At 48.1% G+C, this 25,283-nt stretch overlaps 2 protein-coding genes across 3 annotated transcripts in view; one reads left to right on the top strand and one right to left on the bottom strand.

Moving 5' to 3' along the window:
- The window catches only part of CACNA2D4 (calcium voltage-gated channel auxiliary subunit alpha2delta 4), a 168,329-nt gene that overhangs the window by 97,405 nt on the left and 45,641 nt on the right, over positions 1-25,283 (top strand). The gene's annotated exons all lie outside the window — the stretch shown is intronic.
- On the bottom strand, positions 510-23,991 carry LRTM2 (leucine rich repeat transmembrane protein 2). 2 transcript variants are annotated; one of them, XM_032796743.2, is made up of 5 exons: positions 23,509-23,991; positions 13,629-13,756; positions 11,929-12,097; positions 7,005-7,595; positions 510-4,742 (listed from the first exon to the last, which is right to left on the bottom strand). In XM_032796743.2, the coding sequence occupies exons 3-5, from the start codon at positions 11,993-11,995 to the stop codon at positions 4,288-4,290; spliced, it is 1,113 nt and encodes a 370-aa protein (XP_032652634.1). In that variant the 5' UTR covers positions 11,996-12,097; positions 13,629-13,756; positions 23,509-23,991; the 3' UTR covers positions 510-4,287. The 2 variants fall into 2 exon arrangements, with proteins under 2 accessions (XP_032652634.1, XP_032652637.1); XM_032796746.2 differs by lacking the exon at positions 13,629-13,756.

Below are 25,283 nucleotides of genomic sequence, written 5' to 3'. Positions count from 1 at the left end.
CAGGCACCAGCACTCCAAGAGTACGCCTGGGGTGGCAGGCCCCGGGGGGCGGCCTGCCGGTCACCATGAGGGCGGCAGTCAGGCTGCCTTCAGCGGCACACTTGCAGGAGGTCCGCTGGTCCCGTGGCTTTGGCAGCAATTCGGCAGTGCATACGTCGAAGGCATGGGACCAGTGGACCTCCAACAGGCTTGCCGCCGAAAGCCACCTGACTGCTGTGCCTGGGGCGGCGAAATACACCCTGGTTTTATTGAATATGTTCTGAATCTATTTGAGCCAAATTCAACCCTGATGTAACTCCATCAGCTTCAGTATAATTACACAAGGGCTTAATTTGCCCTTTCTGAGTTTAGATAATGAGCTGATAGCCACAACATCTTGCCCTTGCCCTGACTGTCCCCTGCTCTCTCATTAGCTATGTTCCAGCAGTGTCTGCCTGGGGGAAGGGGGACTGGAGGGAGGGAGGTGGTGCTAGAAATCTCATTTAAACAGTGAGGTGCATAGGAAAATACATTCTTTTTTATTCTTCTGTAACAACAAGCCAGAAATATAATATACCTTTAAAAAGCTTCTGTCTCATGCCAAATAAACCTCTGTTCAACCATTTTAGAAAACCATGTCACTCTCCCTCAAACCTTAACAGAAGAAAAGAAATTGCCCAAGCCATCTGCTCCCTGCAGGCAATGGGCCTGCCTGCACCACACTGAGGAGAGGTGTTTCTGCATGTGCCTGCTTGCCCATGGGGAGCACATTTACAGAATGTACCCATGTGCACTAAGGAACTGACTGTTCTGCACTGCAAGGCCTGCCTGCACAGGAGGGACGTGTTTCCTGGGGTTTACAAAGAGAAGCCCATCTCCTAGCTGTGACTGGTTGCAGAGGAGGAGCCCTCTTCCCAGATACACCCCCAAGGAGGCCTTTTCCTGAGCACATGAACATGGCTGGGCCACGCTGTGGGCCAGGTGTGTTCTCCTCCATCAAGAGAGCCTATTTTCTAGCTACGCTGGAGGACCGTGTTCCCCAGATGTGCCTGGTGGCAATGGAGAAGCCCATTCCCAGCTGCACAAGAGGAACAAGTTTTGCAGATGTGCCAGGTCACAGCTGAAAAGCCTGTTTCTGAGCTGTGGTGTATGTTGGGTCCTTCCTGGGTGGCCTGTTGCACTGTTCAGCATGGAGGAGATCACCATTCCTGGGTTTCAGTAGCCCGTTGTCCTCCCAAGTATTTGCATTTGCATTTCATGGGTACCAAGCAGTGTCCACCCCTCACTTTTCTCAACAACCTTCTGTTTTCATCCCTCACCTTCCTCCTCCTTTCCTGAGTGGGTTTCTAAACCTGGAAGTCCCCGTATCAGGGCCAAGATGAACCCAGCCTGCTGTTCGCCAGACCCTTTGCCATACCACTGAGAAACAATAGGAAATGAGGTTTGAGGCCACACTCAAACCCACAACAGAAGAAAGAAAATGTTATCAGCAACAAAGGAAACTTTGTTGGGGAAAAGGGGGCAAGTGGGGATTTTTCTCCTCTCCACTACCCATTATCCCACTCCCTACACACACATACACCCCATTTCTTTTGTGCAATTGTTTCATCATTATTTGTTACAAGTAAAATAGAGATCTATAAATATACAGCTCTGACACAGGTCCCATTTCAAGTATGATTGTGGAGTCCAGTATGCTATGGTGATAAGTTCCTGGGGTGGGGAGTCTGGATCCAGCAGGCAGAGTTGAGTCCTGGCTTGCTGGGAATATGGAGCAGCAGCAACATGCATGCTGGCAGGAGAAGTCTGTAGCGCACCAGTTCTGCCCCTTGGAGCAGGCTACAGCTGAAGCATAATCAGGTGGGTTGAGAGGAGAGTCCATTCTCCACTCATGGCATTTCCCCTTGACCTCCCACACGCAGCACATAGAATGGGTGTGTATAGAACGTGCTTCTCCCATTCTCACTTGTGCAGCAGCCTCCCTTCCCCTTCATGCAGAACATTCTCCTCTGTCCTGGTCATCACTAGACAAATGGGAAATAATTTTACTCCTGTCTATGGTTATCCCATCTCTTTGGATCTGGTGGCTCTGGACCAGGAGGAGGATTTTTGCCACTCCAAGCTGTCTGAGAGTACTTGGTAGTGTTCCTGTTCGTTGGTATGACAGCCGGACTGACAGTGAAGGGGTTGAGAAGGAATGTGTGGTGTTTCCACTGGAATCCAGCACCAGCTAGAGGGAAGGGCTGCAGATCATCTGAAGGCAGCAGGATACAGTAGGAGAGGAAAGGCATTGATATGACCTTGCTCTGCCGAGCTGCTGTGATTGCTGGACTCTACACTTGGCTTACCAGAGAATTACCCTGAAAATCTGAGCCGGCTGCCAGATCATTTCAGGATGCCAAGGATCGCACCAGACACAAACAGTGTGGCTGCAAGACCTCTGGTGTCATCTTCCTGTCCCAGGAATACCCACTATGACGGGTTAGAAGAGGTTACCATGGCAATGTGCGCTCTCCCCTGGAGACAGCACTTTATCCCACTTCCAATGACACAAAATGAGTCCCTGTGGTGGCTTTTTTTTTTTTTTTTTTGGTCAGTTTCAAAAGAGATGAGGCTTATGAGGCTCAGCAGGTTTTAAAATCGGGCCTGGGAAAAGTTAGCCTAGGTGACAGATACAGTGGATGCACTGTGAATGTGTGTATGTGTGTGTCAATGAGCACATACATGTATATGTTTGCATGTTAGCCAATTTTTGTGTGTCTATCCTTATATTTGCATGAGGTAGGGGTTGCGTGTATGAGTGACTGTGAACACATCTGTGTCAGTGGACTGTGTGGTGACCATGGCACCCACCTCTTTGAATCCCTCTGCTAGTTCCCTCTTTACTGCATCAAGTTCCAGCATTCTGCTCTTACTTTCAAAGGCCCAGCATAAATAACTCTGTCCCTCTCTACTTAGCACATTGCCTTCCCCCCACCCCCGTCCACTCTGCCAGGGATGCCAGCTGTCACCCTGTTTATCTGCTTCACCCACAGCCCCCTCCAGGCTGTTTTGCACGCTGCCTCTATACATGGAACACACTTCCCCAGCTGGTCAGCAAGTTTCTATTTTCAGTGCCTCCTGAGGACTTGCTTCATCCTAGATGTCTGTAGGACACTGGCGGATTGAGGCTTCCCATTAGTCATCCACCTGTTCTGTTTATCTTATAAAATTATAAAGTAAATACAAAGGCACACTTCACCTTTTTGTGCTGTGCACAAGCCTTCATTGAGTAACACTGGAATCTTAAGGCTGTTGCCTCTGTCCTCTCTCTCCTACTCCTCCCTACATCTTTGCACCATCTCTAAGATATCTTTGTAAGCCCCTCAGGACTGGTTGCCTGTACTGGGAGGTGCCTAGCACACTTTTAGGTGCTCCAGAGTAGGAATGTAGCGATACACATAGGTATGCAAGTGAGTAAATGTGTGCATATGGCTATGTTTGTATGCACATGTGGGGGATTGGCATGTGTGCACTGGGGTATATTTATATGTGCATGGGGTGATCCATGTGTGTGCACATAGCTATTTGTATGTACATGTAGGTAATAAATGTGTGTGCATGTTAGTGTATGGTGTTTGTCAAGGTGAGCGGATGGAGTCTATGTGCACAGATCTTAGGGTAGATGTGTCTTTCCAGCATTCAAAGTGAGAAGGGGAATCTCCCTTTTCCTACTGTGACCATCTAGGACCTTCTATCTCTCCCGATATTCTCTTGGCCAAGTCTTCCTCAGCTGTACAGGAGATGGGGAGCAGCTCACTGTCCTGTAACACCAATGACTCCACCAATGAGACTTAGAGACTTGCTCTGATGTCTTGGTTAATATACAAGGAGCTTCTTCAGCACAGTTGGCTGCTCTTTGTGGTTGCAGAAGGCTCTGCAGTGCTGTGTGGGATGTAGGGGGAAGTGGGGACTGAAGCTGAGAGGTGGGTGTCAGGATACCAGGGGCTCCTGGAAGGTGTTGGCTGCCCTTGCTGTGCATATCCAAGGGGGCTCTGTGCAAGGATGAGGCATGGCAAGCACTTGAGGTCTGACTATAATTTATTGACTTGGTAGGGCATGAGGGTGAAGGGGTGCCAAAGGGCCTGATGCAGAAGAATGAAATTTAGAGCCAGATGTCCTAAAACCCAAAAGCATGTTGCACTAATTGGATGAGTGGAGTGATAGCACAGTCTGTCCATCTGTCTGGGAAGATGGATTGTGGGAGGACACAGGCCTCACTGCTCTCAGTACCCTGCTCACTTCTGCCCTTGCCTTCCAAGAAGAGTTTCATGCCACAGAGGAGATTTGCTTTTGTTCTTCATGTTCACCCTCTGTGTCACCCATTAGTGGCTGCCTCTTCTTCAGCTCTCGGTGGTACTTGGCCATGAGGGATGCATAGATACAGCCGTAAGCTGCTGCCACCACCATCATGATACACACAATGCCACACACCACCCCAGCTATGATCACAGTGCCAATAGCTCGGCGCACACTGACAGGCCGGTATCTCTGTTTTTGGGGACACCCCACGCTTGGCTCCACTTCAGGTTCCGGCCCTGACTTGGATTTTGAAGGAGTCGGGCTTCCTTTAGTGCATGGTGGGCCAGAATTGTCCAGCACAGTGGAGCCGTTCTCATCCTCCAGCTGCGAACAGTAGTTGAACATCTCCATGGGGACCATTCGCATGTCCTTTCCCCGCAGCTCCTTGGGCAGCGTACACGCCAACTGGTCAATCTTTCCTCCTGTCCCAACAGAGAAAAAAGGGATGATTCACAGCTCGGTGTCAGGCAGGGCCTGGTTCAGTGCAGTGAGCTATGTCAGTACATTGTTGTGGTCCAGCTTTTAAATACACAGGGCTAGATTCTCAGCTGGTGTAAATCAGTGTAACTTACACTAGCTGAGGATCTGGCCCACAGAAGCCACAAAATACAAAGGTCTGGATCCCCAAGTGACCATAACTAAGCCTTATCATACCTAAGGGATTATAATCTGGTATCTCTTGCACAAGTGCTCAGTGGAGCATGGGAGAGGATGCAGGGAACCTTTCCATACTCCAAGAGGCAGCCAGAATCCAGCACCTTGTGTTCCCAGAGTGTAAGAGTAAGAAGAGGGTGGGGGGAGTCAGAGCATGCCAGCCCTGTCCCCATTCACTTTCACAGTGGTAGGGGGTCCACAGACAGTGGCGGGGAAGCAGATACTATTAAAACGGTGCATCAGCGGCTGCCCCTACATTTGGTCATCCATTAACCTTGGAGACAGTGTCCGTCTGCCTCTGCACACTGCGGGCAGAATGGCTTCAGCAACTGCCACTGGTTGTGATCTCCCTCCACCGCCCTTTAGGTGGGTAGGGCTTTAGTAGCTATATCTAGCCCGAGGGGTGCATAGATAGTATTTGGTAATGATTCATACCTTCCAGCTAAGGTTATAGAAATGCATTAAAAACACAAATTAACTAATCCTCACAAAGCCCTTTACGGTATGAAGATCAGTGTTGTTAGCCCCTTTTTACATATGGGGAGAATGGGGCACAAAAAGACAAAGTAATTTCCTAAGATGAAACTGCAAGTCAGTGACAGAACTCAAATGAAAGCCCAGGGCCTAAAACTCCCAGTCCCATATTCTCACTAGTCGGCACTTCCCTCCATACATTTAGCAATCTATGCTGATGCAGGTGATTCACTGTGTTTGTGCAATTTCCTTTGAAAGAAAAACCAGAATGCTCTCTAGCTGCTTCTCTTGTTCTGTGGTGTGAGTCAAATTCAGAAAACAAGTCAAAAAAGTCAAAAAGAAAAAGAGGAACCAGTGTGCCTTTGTCTGTGCTCACATTAATGCATATGCCAGGAGTGGCCAAACTGTGGCTCACAAGCCACATGTGGTTCTTTCACCATTAAAGTGCAACTCCCAGAGCCTCCTCTGCCAGACTTGGGGCAGGGGAGTTGAGGAGCTCTGCCTGGTAGTGAGGTAGGGGCTTCTACCCAGTGGGGAGGGGGGTCTGGGAACTTCAGCCCCGGCAGGCACCTCCCATAGGACTAAAGTCCCGAGCCCCAACAGGTGTGCCCTTGTTCTCGAACTTCTGAAGATTGTCATATGCGGCTCAGAGGGTCAGTACATTTGGCAACCCCTGGCATATGCCAAACTGCAGCCTTGTAATTGCACAGTCATGTAATCTCTTTCCAGTATGGTTATCCGAGATCAGTAGAGGTAACATGGCTCTTGCCATGCTGATAAGTTGAGGCCTACTCCTGCTCTCAGTGGCTTCAGAGAGAGCAGGGTCATGCCTTTGGTGTTGTCACAATATGTAGTGTTTCTCTTAAAGTTCCAGCACCTGGAGTCATGTGATTCAGAGAGAATTTCAGCTTTTATCCCTCAGTGTTGCAGATAAATGCTTTAAAATGTAAACCCTATAGGTTCCAACATCAGAAGGCAAATAAAAAGGTCTCCAAATCAATTTAAAAACAAAAAAACAAAAAACTTATTTTTAAAGCCAGTAATGTTTTTTGGGGCCTAACTCATGATTTTGGATTGGCAATAATTGTGTGGCAGTATACCACTTCAAACATCAACATTTCTGATGTTTGCTTTACTGGAGGGAAACCTGAAGCTTTACCAACAGTCTTGTTTTTAGTTATCCCAGCACAAGGAAGTGGGCTGGAGGACTATTTTTAAGCATTAAAAGCACCTTTTTTTCAAACTCATAACTGTAAAAATTTCAAGCTTTTTAAGCAAGTTCTCCCCTCCCAAAAAAAAAAAATCCACCTTTGGGTTTTGGAGCAAGTATGAGAAATAGCATCTGAAAAGAAGGTTTTAGAAAGCAAGCACCTTCTCAGTAATAACTGCACCATTACTACATTGTAGCGTAGCGCAGCATTATAGTACTAACCTTCTTCTCTTTGGCCAAGATCTAGAATTTAGGTCAGCCTGATCTGTCTACCTCTCTTCTCCACTGCAAAGCTTAGCAGTCAATCTGTCACCCTATGATTGGATCCCCTCCCCGTGGCACCTACCTCGATAAGAGAACCATTCCATCCAGTGTTTGAAGTCTCTCAGGTTGCAGTCACATTCCCAGGGGTTATCCCCAACTTGGAGCTGCTGCAGGCTGACTAATGGTTCAAAGGTCACCCTGTCTAGGCTCTGTAGGCGGTTAGACCTGAGGGAGAGCAAGCGGAGAGCTGGGAGGTCATCGAAGATTCCTGAGGGTATCTGAGCAAGGCCATTGATGGATAGGTCTAGCTGGCGCAGTAGGACCATCTGCTGCAGAAGGTCCTTGTCCAGGGTCCTGATACTGTTGTTCCTCAGCTGTAGTTCAGTGAGGTTCCCTAGGTCACTGAAGATGTTCTGGGGCAGCTGGTCCAAGAAGTTGTTGGAAAGGTCCAGCCTCTGTAGGGCAGAGAGATTGGAAAAGACTGGTCCTGGCAGTGTGCTTAGCTTGTTGTTGTGGAAGAGGAAGATTCTGGTGTTTGTAGGAATGTCTGAGGGGATGGATGAGAGGCCCAAGCCGCTACAGTCCACTTCCAGACTGCCACTGTTACACTTGCAGGAGGAAGGGCAAGTGAAGAGGGAGTCTGCTGCACACAGAGAGAGCCAATAAGCAAGCACTAGGGGGTGAGAAGCAGAGAGGAGAGAGAGTGTGTGTGTTAGAACAGTGGTTATCCCTCTTTAAGCCTTCATCCATGTTTAATACAGTTAAGGCTACAGTATGAGCACAATGGAATTCTTCACTGCTGTTCCCTGTAGTAAAATGAACTTTCTCTCAGATGTACCCTGACATTACTATCTAGATCCCTGGCAGCATAAGCTTGCTCTCAGCCTTTCGCCAGCTAGTGGTTTTTTGAACTACCAGGGTTGGTGAGTAAATATCCCTGCAGTTGCACTAGAAAGGTCAGCGTGTCCGAGAGGGCTTTGCTGCCTAATGTGAGGACACTCCACAGAGTTAGACTAGAATGGAGCATAGCATGATGGGAGACATGGCCGAAGCTAAAGAACGACTCTCTCAAAATAGAGGGGTTTGTGGTGGAGGGTTGGTATGGTTTTTAAAAAGCCACTTTGCTCAGAAATGAACACCTTAACATTTTTTTCTGATCAGCCCAATTCCCTTAGAACGTGATGGGTTGTGACTAAAGTTGGATTCAAACCCAGCCCCTACAGCTGAGCCCTGCCCCAGAAACTCTAGGGAAGCTGGGATATGGTGCTGAATTTCATGACCAGATAATGGTTCTTGAGGTTTGGTAAGGCCAAAGAAGTCTAGATTTGAGGGAGTCTGGGTATAGATCCAAACTTTGTAGCTGTTCGTTATCCCTTAGATGGGCCAGACCTAACCCCTGGATCCATACAATCCCTAACCCTGGGTAAGCTCAGCTCCAAATCCACACTTTGCAGCTTGGGCCCATATCAAGTGGTGTCCCAGTAAGGTGTAAAAATGCCCAACAGTCTCTCTAACCTGCTAGATACTCTGCATTTGGCAGTGCTGTCAAAATGTCTTCTGAAAACCACAAACACAGACCCACCTGCCTTTGCTAACCTGAGAGTCTGTCAAACTTTGCAATGCTCCCCAAACCACCTGTTAGAACTCAGAAAAAATGCAGGATTAGCTGATGAAGATGTGAGTGTTGAGAAGGGTGTGGGAGGCTGAGCCCTGGCATGTGGTGTCTCACAGGTAAGGTTTAACCTTGGCTAGGCCAAGTCGGAGAAGGGAAGAGGGCACTGAACTATGTCTCTAGGGGCTCAAGTATGAACAAATTTATTCCTCAGTTATATCTGCCATCTGTATTGCTGGTCACATTGGTCTGGAGGGGCAACCGTTTCACTCATTTGTATGGACCTTGTGGATGCGTAGCGGCTGTAGTACTTCAACCCCTGTAGGAAACTAGTGGCCTCAAAATTACCACTTCATCCCTGTGACAACATAGCACCAACAACAGGAGAACAAGCTTTCCACCTCATACTGGGGTAGTGGGGAGTTTGCACCTGTGCTTCAGTACTGAGCTCTCATATTCATTGTAACTCCTTTCCCAGAAGGTATCTTCCGAGCAGGAAGTCACTCCACCTCCCTCAATGTTTTCATGGGCTGCAAGTAGAGCATTTGACCAACACACAGTTAGGTTTAGCCCTACTTCATACTCAGTCCTCTCCTCTTCACTTTGCCTTGTAGAAGTCAACGGCATTTGGTGGCTTTAGATCAAGGGTAGCCAATAGGTGGATCACGGGCCAAATCTGGGCTGCCAGATGCTTTAGAACAAACCCCATAATCTTTTTATTTACATAGTATTATCATTATTGTTATTTTCTCTGAAGTCTGGACCTTGACCAAGAAATTTGGATCTTGACAAAAAATAATTGACTATCCCGGCTTTAGATTAATTCTTCTGTTCAATATTAAAGTAGCTAAATCTCAGATAGTGGCCTTATAGTCCCACCATGGATTGTCTTTCATAGATTGGAAACCAGAATCTCGTATCCTGTCTGCCTTCCTGCTTCTTTTTGTAGGGACCAACTTCCAGAACAAATTGTTTCTTAGCCCCAAGGAACTCCTGGAAAGTACATCTTGGGAGAGGTAGCTGGTAGAAGCAGATATTTTGGAGAAGCTGGAACCGAAGCAGCTGTGAGCTCTTTCTACTATCACACTCTTACCCCATTCTTTTGGAGTTTATTATGTCCTACAATCCATTTTGGATGTTGACCTGGTTTATATCTATGATGCCCCATTCCGCAGTAACAGGGCCAAATCCTGTTGTCCTTGCTCAGGTTTTATTCAGTCCTTTCGGAATTCAAATTCCCATTGACTCTAGTGGGAGTTTTCCAGATAGTGGACTGAGTGAAGACTGACATAAGGGCTCCAGGATTTGGCTCATAGGCATGGCAACTTCTTGAAGCACCAGAGGATGAAGCGAGAAGGGTGCAGAGGGAATGTCCCAGATTTTGTTTTCTCAGGCTGTATCTCATGATTCCTTCAGAGGTTTTTCCTCTGTCAATCAAGTGAGATTGTCTACCTAGGCCTAGGACATACCAGTCAGAGCCCTGCTTGTCCCAGCTCTCCCTAAGGAGGAAAATGGATCACTGGGGCCAAACTGAAGGAAGATCTTCATCCTAAATCCCTCATGCGTTCCTAGCAAGCAAAGGTTGGGGTCAATAGCACAGAGACTCTCCCTCAGGTGCCATGAAAGCAGATCCCGTCCTTTGCATTGGCACAGTGGCAGTGCTCTCTGGCTGGATGATATTTAATTCCACTTGGAATACGTCTCTCTCTTGTTGCAGAATGGGACTTGAAAGAATAAGAGTTAGAGAGGGGAAGAGAGAGACAAGAGTCACTCAAACGTCCCTGATTTTTCCTGGATGCTTGACAGAAGTACAGTATTAACAATAGATTGACAGCTCTGATGATGAGATAACACTTACTTAGCCTCTTTGTATAGAGAGAAAGGCCAGAACATCCAGGTAATGCTATACAGGTGATGCTCTGTTCAGGGCTTATCTCTCCAAATACCTACCCTCTATTGGCCCCCGACTGAGCTGCTCTCGGATTCTGCCATCAGAGCTGGCCCTGGCTGGTAGAAGCAATGTGTCAGACAGCCAGGTGTGATTGTGTTCAGGAAATTGATTTACTCCCGGTCTCTGTGCTGATGCAGGGTTTGCCAAAAAGAGAGGCTCCTCATTGCCCCCTGGAAACATGGACACCAACACTGTCCATTTTACTGAAATAGCAGTAAGGCAGAGGTCTGGTTTCATTTTCCATCCCCTTGAAGGATGCGTCTGTTCTGGGTATGGATTGAGATCTGGAAACTCATCTCACGATGAGCACCCAGCCTCACACTAAGAGAAGCAGGGATGTGGTAGACAAAACATTAAGCTTTCTTTCAGCCAGCGTAATTCAGAGCAACACTGCAGCAGTATGAGTGGAATGTACTCTCATCTTAGGGAAAGATGATGTTACTTTGTGGGGTGTTCAGTGACCCTGGTAGGTGGCAGAAAGCTGAGCCAGGAGTATCAGATTAGGTCAGGGCTCAGTAACATTCCCAGTAAATAATTTATATAGCAATCTAGTTGGTGCGGATGGATTACAAAAATGGTCTTCTACAGAGAAGGAAATAATTCTCTCACCTTCTTACAATGGCAGACCTAGGTCAGAATTTTAGGTGGGGAACTATAAGCTTGTGTGACTACCCGGGTTCTCATTAGTGAGGGACATTTTGTAAAGGGCCTCTCTTTCCTTTACTGTGATTACCAGACTGTTCATTGAAATACAGACACCCTCCCTCCCTGCAGTCCTAATGCTGCTGCTTCAGTGCGCTCTCGAGGCACATGTTCCACACTTTGGGACAACAGAGCAGTTGCCCCAGCATGGATCCTTCAGTAGGAAGACGAATGAGCTAAAATGTTAATTTACCAGCAGTGAGTGGGATGGAGAGTTGGGATGAGGGTCCGTTATTCTTCTTTGATTTGTCAACATGTGGCAGTGCCCCCGTGATAGAATCACTGCTCAATTCTTATACTAGCGCAGATCTACACCACCTTCCTCCCCAAAGAGCCAGCAGCCCTGCTCCACAAGCCAGGTACTAGTCAGGATCACAAAGAGAAGGGAGGAGAAATCTGCTCTTTACAAGGTCTGAAGCTGACAAATGTTCTGTGTGGCCCTTGGGCAGTAGCTGTGCTCTGGTGCCCATCCCTCTGTCTCTCCCCAGCCAGACCCAGTCCAATGGCAAATCAGAAACACTTGTTACAGACCCTCCTGCCTTAAACTCATCTTGAGCATTATAGGCTCTCACAGCCAGCCTGGCCATTCACTCAGAGCCTTGTGATCTGGGAACTAGCTCAGACTTCTCAATACTTAGCTACTCCACATTCTTCCCTTGTAGCAATCTATTTTCTCTCCTGTCCCCTGAGACACAAGGGCACCATACTTAGCACCTGATCTCTGAAATGGTCAGTACTTACAGCAGGTCTGTCGCCATCTCATGGAAAGCCTGTTCCTGCACCAGTGGCTAGCGCTCCCAGACAGCATTATGGACACTGTTTTCTCCAGCGTGGCTTCCTGTCCTCCAGCCAGCCTGGCACACGTTCTCACAGGATGGAGGAGCAATCTGGGCGCCCTACCTGTCAGATCCTAAAAGGAAAAGCAGAAGCACATGGTTCTCAGCTCTCTAGGGACTGGAGGAGACAGGGACAGCTCCAGGATTCTGTTTCCCTCCCCAGTTATGTTTCACCTTTGGGAGTGTTTTAGAGAATAAGGGTGCAAAGCGAGAGGAAGGATGATGGTTAATTCAGTTTGGAAAACTGTGTTAAAATCAGAGTCTGTTCACTAGAGTGCTGAGTTGACCAGTCTTGGAAAGTCTGGGGTGAATGTACTAGCAAACCTTAAAAAGAACAGGGGTACTTGTGGCACTTTAGAGATTAACAAATTTATTTAAGCTTTCGTGGGCTACAGCCCCACTTCATCAGATGCATAGCTAGCAAACCTTGTCCCACACTAAAGGTCAGTGTTGTGGATTGCTGAAGTGACATGGCAAGAGCACTAATCCTCGGCTCCTTCCCTCTGACCACACACATGCTGATACCAACTGTGCACCCACTGTCTGTGACACAGATTTGGAGTGGTATAGGCACTGGGGGTGGCTGCCAAGCTGCCTTTCACCCTTGCAAATGCACCCTCTCTCTTTGGAGGTAAAACAGATGTAACGTCTCCAGTGGGGATGTATATAACACAGCTCATTAGCTGGGGGATTTCAGACTGCAGCAGATGCAGGAGCCAAAGAGCAAGTGAGCAGAATAGGAGCCTCATAGCAGAAGGGAGAACTAGGAATTGGAGGGAGGAAAGGGGAGGAATTATGTCTCATTTAGAAGAAAAATGCTCTTCCTAATCAGAAACCCACAGACCATAAACTCTCCGCTGACAATAAGTGACTATGACAACAGGTTCCCCCCATCCTCTCCTTTCCCTCTGAATAAAGACAAGCAGGGAAGGGAAGATGGAAGCTCTGCAGACCCTTCTGTTCCTCTTCCTACTCTTTCAAGTATCAGCAAGGAGATATTTTCCAACAGTCACACCAGGGGTTAGCTGGGCAAATTCCCACCAATGTACAGGAGACTCACATGGCTGAACATCCCCCCTACCCCCCTCCACCCCCCTCCACCTCTAGCGATGCCCCTAGCCTTTATTTTTAGATGTGCACAATGCACTCATCAGGGCATCTTCTCCCTGCACATGTGCCTCAAATCCACTTACCCATACCCCCCAGTGACCGATTTATTTTCAAGGGCAAGCAAAACACCAGGAGATATTTTAATTCTTGTCTCAGGAAGAGGGGTGAGCAGATTTAGTGCCCGGGCTGGTATATCTTGTGAGTCTGTTGTAGATAATCATATCAAAATGCCAATGCACAAGATGCATTAACAGCAACAATGCCAAAAAGCCTCCCCACACCACCCCACAGCTGAGCTGGACTATCTTGCCTACAGTCTGTAGCTGAAGGAAAAGCTGAAAAATAGCTGCCCCCATTCCATATGTTTGCTTGCTGGGTTTAGAGAGGTGCTTTCACACCATCTGTAGCCATGGCTCTGTCTTAAATACAGCCTCAGAAATCCCTTGGTCTGTCTCGCTTTCTCAGTGGGAACAGTGAAAAGACAGGAGCACTTACCTGGAGGGGCTTTGCCCACAGCCGCTTCCACCCGACTCCCTGGGCACTGTCTTATTGCAATCTCTTCTCTCTCCCTCCTTGACTTCAACTCCCAGCCAACAGGCTCTCTCTGTGTCCTATTTAACTCCCTACACCACAGGAACAAACGGCAGAGTAAAGCTGACAGCCACAGAGACTTATGCGGCTGCTGGATAGCTGGTGTTGATCAGTTTCAAATCCTGTTGTTGCGTGTTCCTGTCCTCCCTTAGGCAGCAGGGAATGCTTGCCACTATCTCGCTCTCTCTCTTGTTCTCCTTCTCTCCATCTAACTTTTCCTGTGTTGTAGAGAGCTCTGATCCTAGCCTGTTGGTTTGTTAACACCCATCTGTATCACCTGACTCTGCTCCAACGAAGGGCGCTAAGCTTTAAAAACCTCCCTGGTTGCTTGCTGACCCCCTCCCATCAATTTCTTAGGTGACATTTTCACCCCACACGATCTCCCCTGCAATCATTCCTCGCCAGCCCAATGCCCAGTACCTTGTGAGGGCTCCAAGCAATGTTGACAGCACCTGAGCGCTAGGACAGTGATGGAGTTGATGTCTTTGGCCCTGCTTTCCTCTGCTCTGGCATGGAGCGTCCAGTGCAGGTGTTAAATTCTGGTATATCACAGGCTCTTCTTCCAATGATACATGCCTAGGCTCAAGCACACCATATGGGGTGGGAGGAAGAGATGTGTAGAAATGAACTCTTTCCCTGAGTATAGCATTTTTTGCAGTGTCTAGTGATTAACACCTGTTCAGCCTTTAATTTTTCTCTCCTGTACTGCAACATACACAAGAATGGCTGTGCCTATATGCACATATGACTATGTAAAGACATATGACACACTTGCCCCTGCATGCGCATGTGATGTAAACATGTGCCATGAGCCTGCCTGTAAACATACCTAAATGCACTCATATGCCACTTACATTAGTATGTGCATTTGTGCACAAACATCCATTCGTGGCATGTAACATAAACAGGTGGGTCCATACACAAGCAGAAACACCAAAACTTTTGTGCACACACCCACAAATAAACTCACACACAGCCATCTGCAGTCCCGTACATGTGTGCAGACACATGCACACACATATGCATGATTACAAATATGGCCTACAGAGGCAAAAGCACACACATACATGTATGCGCATGTACACATACTCCTGAATGACATGTGACCCATATTCATACACATCCATGTCTTGTACACATAGCTGCATTCTGGTACCCAAAATATGCCTTCATAGTGCACTGTCTCACTCAAGTGGCAAGCAACCACGAGGGGCTCATCCAGTAACCAAGGATCAGCCAGTCATGAGTAGCCCAGCTAATTCCCATATGTCTGGGGTTAGAGGAGCCACTATGGCAGCTCTATGCCACCCTGAGATTCCGCTTCACAAGGGAAATCCTCAAATGGCCGGATCTGCCAACTTTTAGGCTGCTTTGTATCATGGGACTCAAACCCCTAGTGCTCCAGAGACCTGGAGTCACTGTATCCTGGGGGCCTACTGGATGCCCTCTGGTTCCTGGGACATGGTGTGCACTGGATGTCCTGTGGTCTCTAGGACACTGTATTCAGTGCCCAGTGGATGCCCTGTGATCATTATGGTCCTTCTGTCCAATGCATTCTTCCATACACCTGAACTTCAGCACTTTCCAAATTCAGTGACAGTGCCCCAGACAGGCTGTGGAGCAAGGGATATGCTTTTTCTTTGTGCCTTTTGACAGAGCAGACCAAGGGGCAACATGTTTAGTTTCAGCTCAAGGCCACAGAGAGAGTTAATCTACCACTGGCCTCATGTTACAATTCCCCAAAATGCACTGAGCTGAAGCCCCACTCTGGCATTTAGTCTACCACTTGGGCTCCCTGTGGAGCTCCTTCCATCCTGATTAGCTCCCTTGGGGAACTGAAAAGCTATTGAGTTGTTAGATAACCCTAAAGCTATAGAACATTTCACTTTAATTGCTCCTGCAGCTGTTGTCAGACATCCTGGTGTATAAAAGCTACAGCAGGGGCTACCACTGCCCCTCCCCTCTCCTCCCCTCTTCCAGTTCTGCTACTGGTGACTGGCACAGTATCACTTAAAAACCTTGTGTTTGAGCTGAATCAAAACCTTCCAGAAATAGGGTCCCAAAGAGCATATTGTGAGGGTGAGGAGAATCTCTATGGGCCCTGCTTTCTGCCTCCACATGTTGTTTCGGCAATTCTATATCTTCTAGCCAAGGCTACCCACATGCTTTACAAACGTTCATTACTATTGCTATTTATCATGGAGTTAATCAGCTAAGGGCATGATTTTCTGAAGTACATGCAGCTCCTGTTGACCTTCCAATTGGAGTGGTGGGTGTTCAGCATGTCTGAAAATCAGGCCTGAGCCCTGCTAGAAGAGTACCAGAGCTAGATAGATGAATAGCATTATCCCTATTTCACAGATAGGATACTGAGTCACCAAATGGTCAAGTGGCTTGCCAAAGGTGTCGCAGGAATCAGAAGTATAGCCCAGGAATCCCTTGCTTTAACCAGTAGTCACAGTCCTTTCCTCTAACCCTTAGGTCACAGATCCAACATCAGCCCCCTCAAACAGCCTGTATCTCTGGGGGTGTGGGGGACGTCTGTTAGGGAAGTGTAAGTAAAAGAGGCTACAGCAGTTGCCAGCAATAAATTAAAGGAAGTGTGCATGCAGATATACGCACAGCCGCTGATGAGTGATAGGAAAGTTCGACTCCAGGGCTAAATTGCTTTAGCCTTTATCTGGAATCCAGCAGGGTTAGGGAATGAATGGAAGATGCTTTAAGGGAGATTATCTTTTTTCCCTCTCCCTCTGTAGGGGAGGCTGTTATTGCTAAGATTCTTGTTTCACTGCAGTCTGAGACCCACCCAAAGGCTGGCACCCCCATGTACAGTGATTAGAGCGTATAGTGTTATTTCTACACAACCTCAGTTATCCCTAGAGGGCAAGAGTCTGGACACCAGGAGTGGGGGGAGGCAGAGACCATGTGGGCTGATTAAAACCATTTAAAAAACATGTTAAACGACTGGCTGATGAATCCTAGGTGGGTCCATTTGTCCCTGAACAGCACCCGGGGTGGGAAGATGACGTGAGTGTGAAACCATCGGTGCCATCCCAAGAGACCTGGGCAAAGGCTGCAAAAAATTGACCATGAGCAGTCATATTTTTAAGCTTATTTGCTCCTGCCATGGCCACTCCCATTTTGTTTATTAGGATTTATTTCTGTGCATTACAATAGCACTCCGACATCCCAGCCAAGATCAGAGCCCCACTGTGCTAGGCACTTTTCAGACACACAGTAAGAGACAGTCCCTATCCCAAAAAGCTTACAGTCTATCTATCCTGGGGCTTGTTTTCTGTGAACTTTCATTGCTTTAACACACATAAATTGGATGATAAATTCTCGCACTCAAATACTCCTGGAAAGCAGCTTGTACGTTCACACCAGAAACCTGATTATGGAAGACAGTCATCCAATAAGGGAAGTAAAACACCGCTATGTAGCTTCTATTGGTCCATCACAGCTAAGCAGCCCATAGCCGTCCAATAGCAGAATTGATGAAAAATTCCATTGAATAATCTCAAGAAAATCGTGCTCTATTTGCAGACATTTTGCAAACAGAAACAAGGTGGAATCTGTCAGATCAGTCATGTGTTAGGAATTGAACACTCTTCCCTATTCCCAAGTTTGTGTCTGCTGGTGTCAGAAAGCTACCTGTGCATTCCCAGCAGCTAGGCTCGGCTGAAGCATAACCATGGCTCTTGGCTCAGTGAAGCACGGCATTGGGGAACAAGAATGACTCTTTGGCATGTCTGTAGCACTTGCCAGCCAAGGCTCTTCAAGTGTTTGACAAACATTCATGAATTCAGCCTCACAGCATCGCCGTGAGACAGGACACCACTATCCCTAGTTTACAGGTGGGGATACTAAGCACAAATAAGTTGAGGCCTAAATTTCCAAACAGGATCACAAATTTTAGCTGCCTTAAATGTGCGCTGTCCGGCGTGGACCATCTGATTTTCAGAGGTGCTGAGCACCTGCAGCTCCCACTGAAATCATGTAGAGTGAAGAGTGACACTTTGGGTATTGAAACCATGAGGCACCCGCAAGGTAGTGGACGCCCTTGAAAATGTAGGGCTAAGTGACTTGCCCAAGGTCTCCCAGGGAGCCTGCAGCAGAGCCAGGCCTAGAACCGAGAGCTCCTGAGTCTCAGTCGTGGGCTTTAACTGGGAAAGCATTATTTGTATCACCGCCCTCAAAAAACAAAAACAAAAACCAGCTCACAGCATCTGAGTGTCAGAGACTGGAGAAGCTGGGGAGGGTCGAGATTTTAAAATTCAAGGAGCCTGAGGAAAGGCACAGGGCAACTGGAGAAGGAGAAGATGTAGAGTGGCTGAAGAGAACTAGGGATGCATGGTGCAGCTTAAGGAAGCAGGTCCAGAGGTGGGGAGATTGGGGATGTCCAACTCCAGAGTGACACGAGAGGCCCAGAGCAGCAGCAAAGGAGAGGAAGGGGGCTATTGCCAGGGAGCAATCCAACCATGTATCCACCAGCATTTCCTCAGGGTAAGGTTGAATACTACAAGTCACATGTATATTTCCTGTAGTGACAGGGAGGCAGCTGAGAAAGGGAGCGGGAGAGAGGGTCAGGGGAGAGACACACAAGCAGGTTACCTGGCTTCCTTCCCTTCTGCACTGAGTGCAGAGGAGCACTATGGCTCTCCTCCCTCACAGGAAAATTAATAACAGTGCAGCAGGCAGGGGGATCCCATCTGAGGCTGGAGATATCATTTTCTGATCCAAACAGGAACAGTTGCATGTGGGTGGCAGCTTGTCACCAGGCCTGCCAGTTCTAATCCAAATCCTGATTTCTCTCTCTCTCTCAGTTGTAGAGGGAAGAGCCTTCTCTACCGCAGCTTTAATTTCCTGCAGGGGTTAATCCCATGGTCAGCAGTGGCTCAGGCCTTTAATCCTTCTGTCCAGGCTCATGACAGAAGGATTGCATCCACTCTGAGCTCAGCAGGCATGATGGAGACAGAGGCTTGCCCCATCTCCCCTCCCCACACCCTGGCCGTGCCCCTTAATCTGCTGGAGTTTAAAATGCTCCTCCCTCGATTCCTGTAAAGCCCCCTCCCCCACCCCCACCCCCAGTCTGAGGTTAGGTCAGTGTCACGTGCCCTGTGGGAGGAGCGGATGTTACTTTAGAATCCTGGTTCTGATGCTTCACCTGTCACAGAGAAAGGCATTTTCCACATTCTCATCTGGCTGGCACTCAAGGACCCAGGGCCTAGAAAGAGAGTTGTCCCCTTCTCAGTGACATGCTGGGAACCTAGGGGTAGAGAATGGCCCTACACCTACAACAAGGAAGTCCTCAGATGCAGCCTTAAGACCTCCTTTGTGCCTTGAGGCATCCAGGTTTCAAAATGCTGGCCTTAGTCTCAAGGTTAAAACACAGGCGCTCTAGATTCACTGCCCTGCGCTCAGAGCATTAGGCCACATCTTTCCCAATGGGACATTCTCCAGTGTAGGAGAATCTCCCACAGTGGCTGCTGGCACACCACCCCGCTTGAAGACAGATAAAGGAATTAATGTGTCAACACCTGCCAGTCCTTATTAAATCATACATGGACCCAGGTATTTCCAGCATTAACCTCCCTGCCCAAGCCACCTAGTGCTGCACCTTGTGAGCAGAGTAGCTTGAGGCAGAAAACCTCTCTGATTCTGGAACACAAACTACCTCCCTGCTGACCAAACCAGAGGCTGCCTGCCTAGCTCTCTCTCAGAGTTATAGTGCTCTAGCCATCTCCTCCCACAGTCTGTCTGCTGCAAGCAGCAAGGACCACCAGCTCAGAATGGTGTCATGAGTAGCCTTACTGGCTCTTGACTGCTTCTGTCACTTTCACTCCTGGGAGCAGATCTACCTCTTGATAGCGAACTTTGTGAGTTAAGAATCACTGCCACACAAGCTGTTGAGTTAGCGTTTCATTCCTACTCATCCCCACCCAGTCCAACCGGCTGCGCTTCTCCTGGCTGCCATCCAGTTGGAATCAGAGCATCAGTAGCATGAATAGTCATGAGCTGCTTTGCCAGGCAGGGGATTCAGGAGCTACAGAAATATTGTGGGAGAAGGGAAAGGCCTCACTGGAGTCCTGAACGTGGCTTACTATCAAAAGCAAAGCTACTGGGGCTTATGCCCCCGTAGTGATCAAATGTCCAGTGTCACATACACAGTGATGTGGCATAGTAAGAGATACAAGCAGTGACAATTCAGTCCTGCTCCCATCCTAAAGGGAGCTGTAACCCAGTGCACCCCCCACTGCCAGCAAAAATCCCAACAAAAGGCTGACCCTGGTGCTTACATTTTACTAAATTTACATTGAACTTTGAAAAAGACCTTTTGCCAATTCCTTTTTCCGCATCAGTTAGTTGCATGGATTTGCTTCACGTGGTTACGCTCTGTGTTTCACGGTCAAGATAAGCCCGAAGTATCTCCCTCACCATCATCCCCCAGCAGACTCCACAGGTAATATTCCAGCGCAATGCCTGGAATGTCCATGTAGCACGTGGGTGATGCACATCACAGGCTGCTGCTCCAGAAAGGTGACTGGGGATCATCAGGATAGGGCTGTGTGTGTGTGTCACAGAGCAGTGCTTTAGAACATTGCTCACGGCTCAGCAAGGCTGGGTGATATATGACACTGTCCAGGGCTTCACAATGGCCCCTGGCACCCAGCTAGACTGAGCTGTGGATCTGCAAAATGTCTTTTTCCCTTTTCTCCCCCTCTCTCCATGTTCTGTGTGAATTTAGTGCTTGTGAAAGTTTCCAGATTGACAGCTCTGGAGACTGAAGCCTTATTTGAGGGTTTTTTTCAGCCACAGAACAGGTAGGTGTACAGCCATGTTCAGAGCCTGCCAAAATAATTGAACACAAATGTTCGAAAACTGAAGGCCCAGTCTGCCACCAAAGCAGCAGCAGCAGCACACACCAGGAACCCCAAGAGCAGACAGCCTCTCCAAGAGTGGGGAAAGAGATCCAAGCCAAGATCCCCCTGACAACCCTCCACTAGACCCAGCACATCACCCCCGTAGTCCATCCCTGCTTCCAGAGGGCACCATATGGGAAAGGAGTTCCCCTGACCTGTCTGTGGGATGAGACAGAGTGGGCTGGGCTGGGCTGGGCTGGGCAATCTCACCCCTGCACCCAGTGCATGGCTCCACTGGCCCCCTTCTCCTCTCCTCCTGAAGTGATAACAGCCTTTGTGTGCAACCAACTAATGTTGCTAGTCCTGTCACTCAAGCTGTGCTGCAGGGCTGAAGGTTGGGGGTTAAATCCCACCAGTGATTTATGATGGGGGTGGGACTGTTACTATATTTGTACATCAGATTTTTTTTTCCTTTTCTCCTTGTAAAAAAATCTAGGAACTTGCATGTTTTTAAAACCATATGGGTTGCAAAGTCAAGTACTACGCAGTTAGGAAATGCCAAAGTTAAGGTTGTAGGCAGTGTAATTGTAGTTGTGCTGGTCACAGGGTATTAGAGAGACAAGGTGGATGAGGTAATGTCTATTACTGGACTGTGAGAGAGACAAGGTTGTCCAGCAATTCACTGGGGACTGGGATAAGAGTCAGACCAGAATTTAAGCACCTAATCAGCATCTTGTAAGAAAACATGGCCTGTGGAGGCAAGGGAATTGGCTCTTTTTGAATCAGCAACAGGTAAATATGGAGAGTCCTTTAAGTCCTCATTTCTACCCCAAAACCCCACTCTTGCGTACGTGAACCCCCTTTATGATATCCCAGTCCTGAGCCTCTCCCCTGACTATCCTGAGGCTGTTTCCTGAATCTCCCAGCTCTGGCATTATCACCACCACACCTGGCCAGCCAGCCCCGCCTCACTACCAATCCTGCCCCCTGAACCTCCCACCACAATTTTTCAGTCCTGCAGAGCCCAGAAAATACTTAACTGTCGTCCTAAAAGAACATTTGAAAAGCAAGACAAAGGGCTGAAAGCCTGAGTGGCTCATTAAGATATCAGAGCTGCTAATTCACCTCACTAGCAAGCAGCAGGCACATCTGTTGGAAGCAGGGGCATCACTGCAGTTTATGGTGTGGAAAATTCTTAGGGCTTTTTCCCCTCTCCCCCAAAACACCTTTTCCCAGGATTTACCTTTAACTGCCCCAGGTGAATGATATTCACTTATGGAGCCCGCACTATTGGCAGGCAGGGAGACAGCTCCCTCAGGCCCTTCATTCATCTGGAATAATTCACTAGCAAACAATGTTCACCCATAGCAGTCACAGGAAAATCCAGTCCCCCGCACTGAACCCTAGTAATAAAACCTCAGGGAAAAATGGTCTAAAATTCTGATGAGACCTCAGAGAATAAAAATGTCCGTTGTCCTGTGACAAATCTATATGTGCCTTCAAAGGTGACCGCATCATTAAATGCCCCCTTCCTGTGAGTTGCTTGTGTAATAGCATTCTGGACGAAAGCTGCTCCAGCTCATATCAAAATGTGCCCCTCTTAATTTTTCCTCCAGATCCTTGAGTAGCAAGAACAGTCCCAGCCAGCAAAGCAATGTTATTTATGCCTAGCTGTAACATTAAAATTAGAGAAACAGAACAGTACATTTTGAATATCCAAAACTGTGGGGCGGCTTGGATCCAGATCCAGATTCTGATCTCATTACTGTAATGAACTGAAGTGGCGCCCCCAGATCCAGGCATCCCCAAACCAGGGGGACATTCAGCTCAGTGTCCAGGGATGGGTCTGACCTTTTCTCTAATTAAAATAAGCTGCAGTGACAGGCCAGATATGAAATGTAAGCATTGTGGCAGAGTGCTGTGTAACATACGTGTGCACGTCTCCTTCTACCTGCACACATACATATTCCACCTTTTGAGGCAGGATCAGGAGGAAGTTTCACATTCAGCTCTCTCAAGCCCTCCTTCATCTGCACCTCTTGCTCCCAGGCAGATCCATCCAAAGGAATGAGCCTGAAAAAGGCTGCAAATCTCTCTCCACCCTCCTCTCTCCTTCCTGCAGCAGGATACCCTCATACAGGGTCACAGATCTCTCGGCTCAGCCTCTGGGGACTCTTAAGAGAACTTTGGCTCTATTTTTGGCTCCTTTTGTGACATAACTTCCTTGAGTTCACGCCCTGTGACAGGGTTTTCCTGCAGTACTTTGTGGGTAGAAGACACACAAATAAAAACAAACCTGAGAGAAAGTGCCCTACCACATAAGGTTTGTTTACTGGAGCCTGAACTTCATATGGACCGGTCCTTAGACAACACCTTCATCAGCTTCCAGTTTGCATTTTATACAGTCCTTTTGAAGGCAGCTCAGTCCAGAAACCTTCCCTGAAACCTCCACAGGCAAGACCAGTGGCACCCCTCATTTCAGACCCACCCCTTATTGTCCTGGATGGGAAGACAGTATTTTATGGTGCTTATCCAGTACATATTGGTCCTAGCACCAAGCACATAGGATCAGCGCTGTACTCTGATTTGAGCTGCCCATGCTGTAGACAAAGATTTCTGTGCTGTTCCTGGCTGACGGGTGCTACTTCCAGTCCCCCACACCTGAACTGAATTAAAACTGCTACCATACGTCCTTCGGGCAGAATCTGCAGTTCTGTCTTGTCAGTAAAACAGCTGCCCTGTGGCTTCACATTGCTAGGTTGTCTCAGCAGTACCTTGTCACAGGCAGTTCTGTCACTGCCTGTGAACCACCTCTCTGTGGCAGCAAGTGCTCTGTGAACAGAAGATGGCAGTGGGAAAAAGCCCACTGCAGGATTTCAGATAGCTGGGCACAAATATATAAGCGAGACACCTGTACTTACTGTTCTCTGCCTGGAACAGAGCCTCTTCTACTTTCTCCAGCTCCTTCGATAAACCCCCTGACGAGTCCTAAAGCAAATCCAGTGGAAGCTATCAACAGCCGGGCGAGCGCTCAATGGACTCTAGTAGGCATCAGCCCCCTGCTCCCTGCGGGGTGCCAAGATGCTAGCAGTGCCCGAAGTGCAGAGAAGGTTAGACGACAGCATGTAAAAGAGATTGTAATCCTCTGTAAATAATAAATAGGGGGAGAAAGAGAGGGAGAGCGAAAGGGGGAGGGAGAGACAGAGCGCCGTGGAGTGACAGCTGGGGGTACATCTGCGAAGACAGCAGCGCGTGCACACACACACACAAGTGCATGCACACGCTGTGTAAAGGAATCAGCCAGCCAAGCGGGCAGAATCCACTCAGAAATGCCCAAATGTGCAGAGACAGGAGATTGGAAGATTTTAATTCCTCTCAACTCAGCCTCAAGAGAAAGCAATTGCTTTTGTCTCCCACCCAGCTCCCCGTCTGCTGAATGGAATATAAGGGCTTGGGGGGCGGGAGGAGAACTCCCTTCAGCCCTGTTAAGGCAGGCTGAAGTCATCGGGACCAGGTTACTGGGAGGACCCTGTGGGCTGAGCTGCCTCCTCCCCTTTCCCCTATCATAACAAAGCTACAGTGAAAGGAGAGGTGAAGGAGCCAAGTCTTTGTGTCTGCTAGTTTCTCGAGAAATTAGGACAGCATGGAGTCATGAAAGGGATAGTCTGGAGAAAGCCTGGGGACTGGCCACAAAACAACCATCCCCATGGGGAGTCCAGAGGGCGGGGAAGGGGCAGGAGGCAGCACCTTAAGACAGACCCTTACAATGGGCTGGATAAAGGGCAGTCAGCCACAGCAGTTGTGTTGAGCCGCTTGAGAGCAGCAGGGAGCGCTGGGCTATTGTAAAGCTTGAGCAGGAGAGGAATATGCACGTTCCGGCATTATCTTCCCTAGGAACATGCAGAAGAAAAATAGAAAAACTTGAGGACCGGGGCTGTGGGGAGCTGACTGGTCTAGAAAGCAGCCTGGATTTTCACAATGCTCCATTCTGGTTTGGGACTGCAGAGGGAAGGAGCTGGGTAATCAGCTCGTGCATCCCAGGCCAAACCTTCCCCTCAGTTACACCACTGTAATGCCCCCTTGACACCACTGAACTCAGCAGTTACTTGGCCTTTACAAGGGTGCGAATGAGACCAGAGTCCATCCCATTGGATCCGAGTCTTTCCAGTGCATCCTGGGCACTGGCCCATAAACTTTCCCTTTCTTAATCAAAAACTTCTCTCTCTTGCCTTCAGCTTGTCCTGGATTTCCAATCTGGGTGTCCTAGCCACAGCAGGTAAATCCTGCTAAGAATCACTCTTTCACCTTACCTGCTTTAATGTGCCTGTCTCCAAGCTCCAATTATTTTGGCAGCCTGCATTTGCTTTAGGTGTTTTTTTTATTAGTAGTATTATTATTATTAGTTTGTCCGGAAGTTTTCTAAGCAAAATGTTTCTTGGCTTTTTGGTCACTCACTTAGAGAGAAAAGGCCAAAAATTCATCCCTGGAGAAGCTCCATTGACTCATGCTAGCAAAGGAACAGAAGTGGGTAAATCATTCAATGAGAAGACAAAGGAAATGAAAATAATGTTTTTTATTTAAATGGCAAGCCAGCTGCTGTGACAGCAAAAGCTTTTGAATGGTAAGGTACATCTTGAGAAGCAGTCTGCCAGCTGTAATCTTCTCACTCTTTGTTATGACTCTGCATTATGAGGTA

Source organism: Chelonoidis abingdonii, chromosome 1 (genome assembly GCF_003597395.2).
Source record: "Chelonoidis abingdonii isolate Lonesome George chromosome 1, CheloAbing_2.0, whole genome shotgun sequence".
Taxonomy (NCBI): domain Eukaryota; kingdom Metazoa; phylum Chordata; order Testudines; family Testudinidae; genus Chelonoidis; species Chelonoidis abingdonii.
Note: the sequence above shows the minus strand (reverse complement) of the source record. Positions and strands in the feature narration are given on the sequence as shown.

Bases quoted from the DNA above. Each gene is read 5' to 3' on its own strand.
- LRTM2 (XM_032796743.2), bottom strand. From the start codon at position 11,995: ATGCTGTCTGGGAGCGCTAGCCACTGGTGCAGGAACAGGCTTTCCATG. The intron at 7,596-11,928 runs GTAAGTACTGAC...CTCACCCCCTAG, and splicing joins GAGATGGCGACAGACCTGCT to TGCTTGCTTATTGGCTCTCT. The intron at 4,743-7,004 runs GTAGGTGCCACG...CTGTTGGGACAG, and splicing joins GGAATGGTTCTCTTATCGAG to GAGGAAAGATTGACCAGTTG.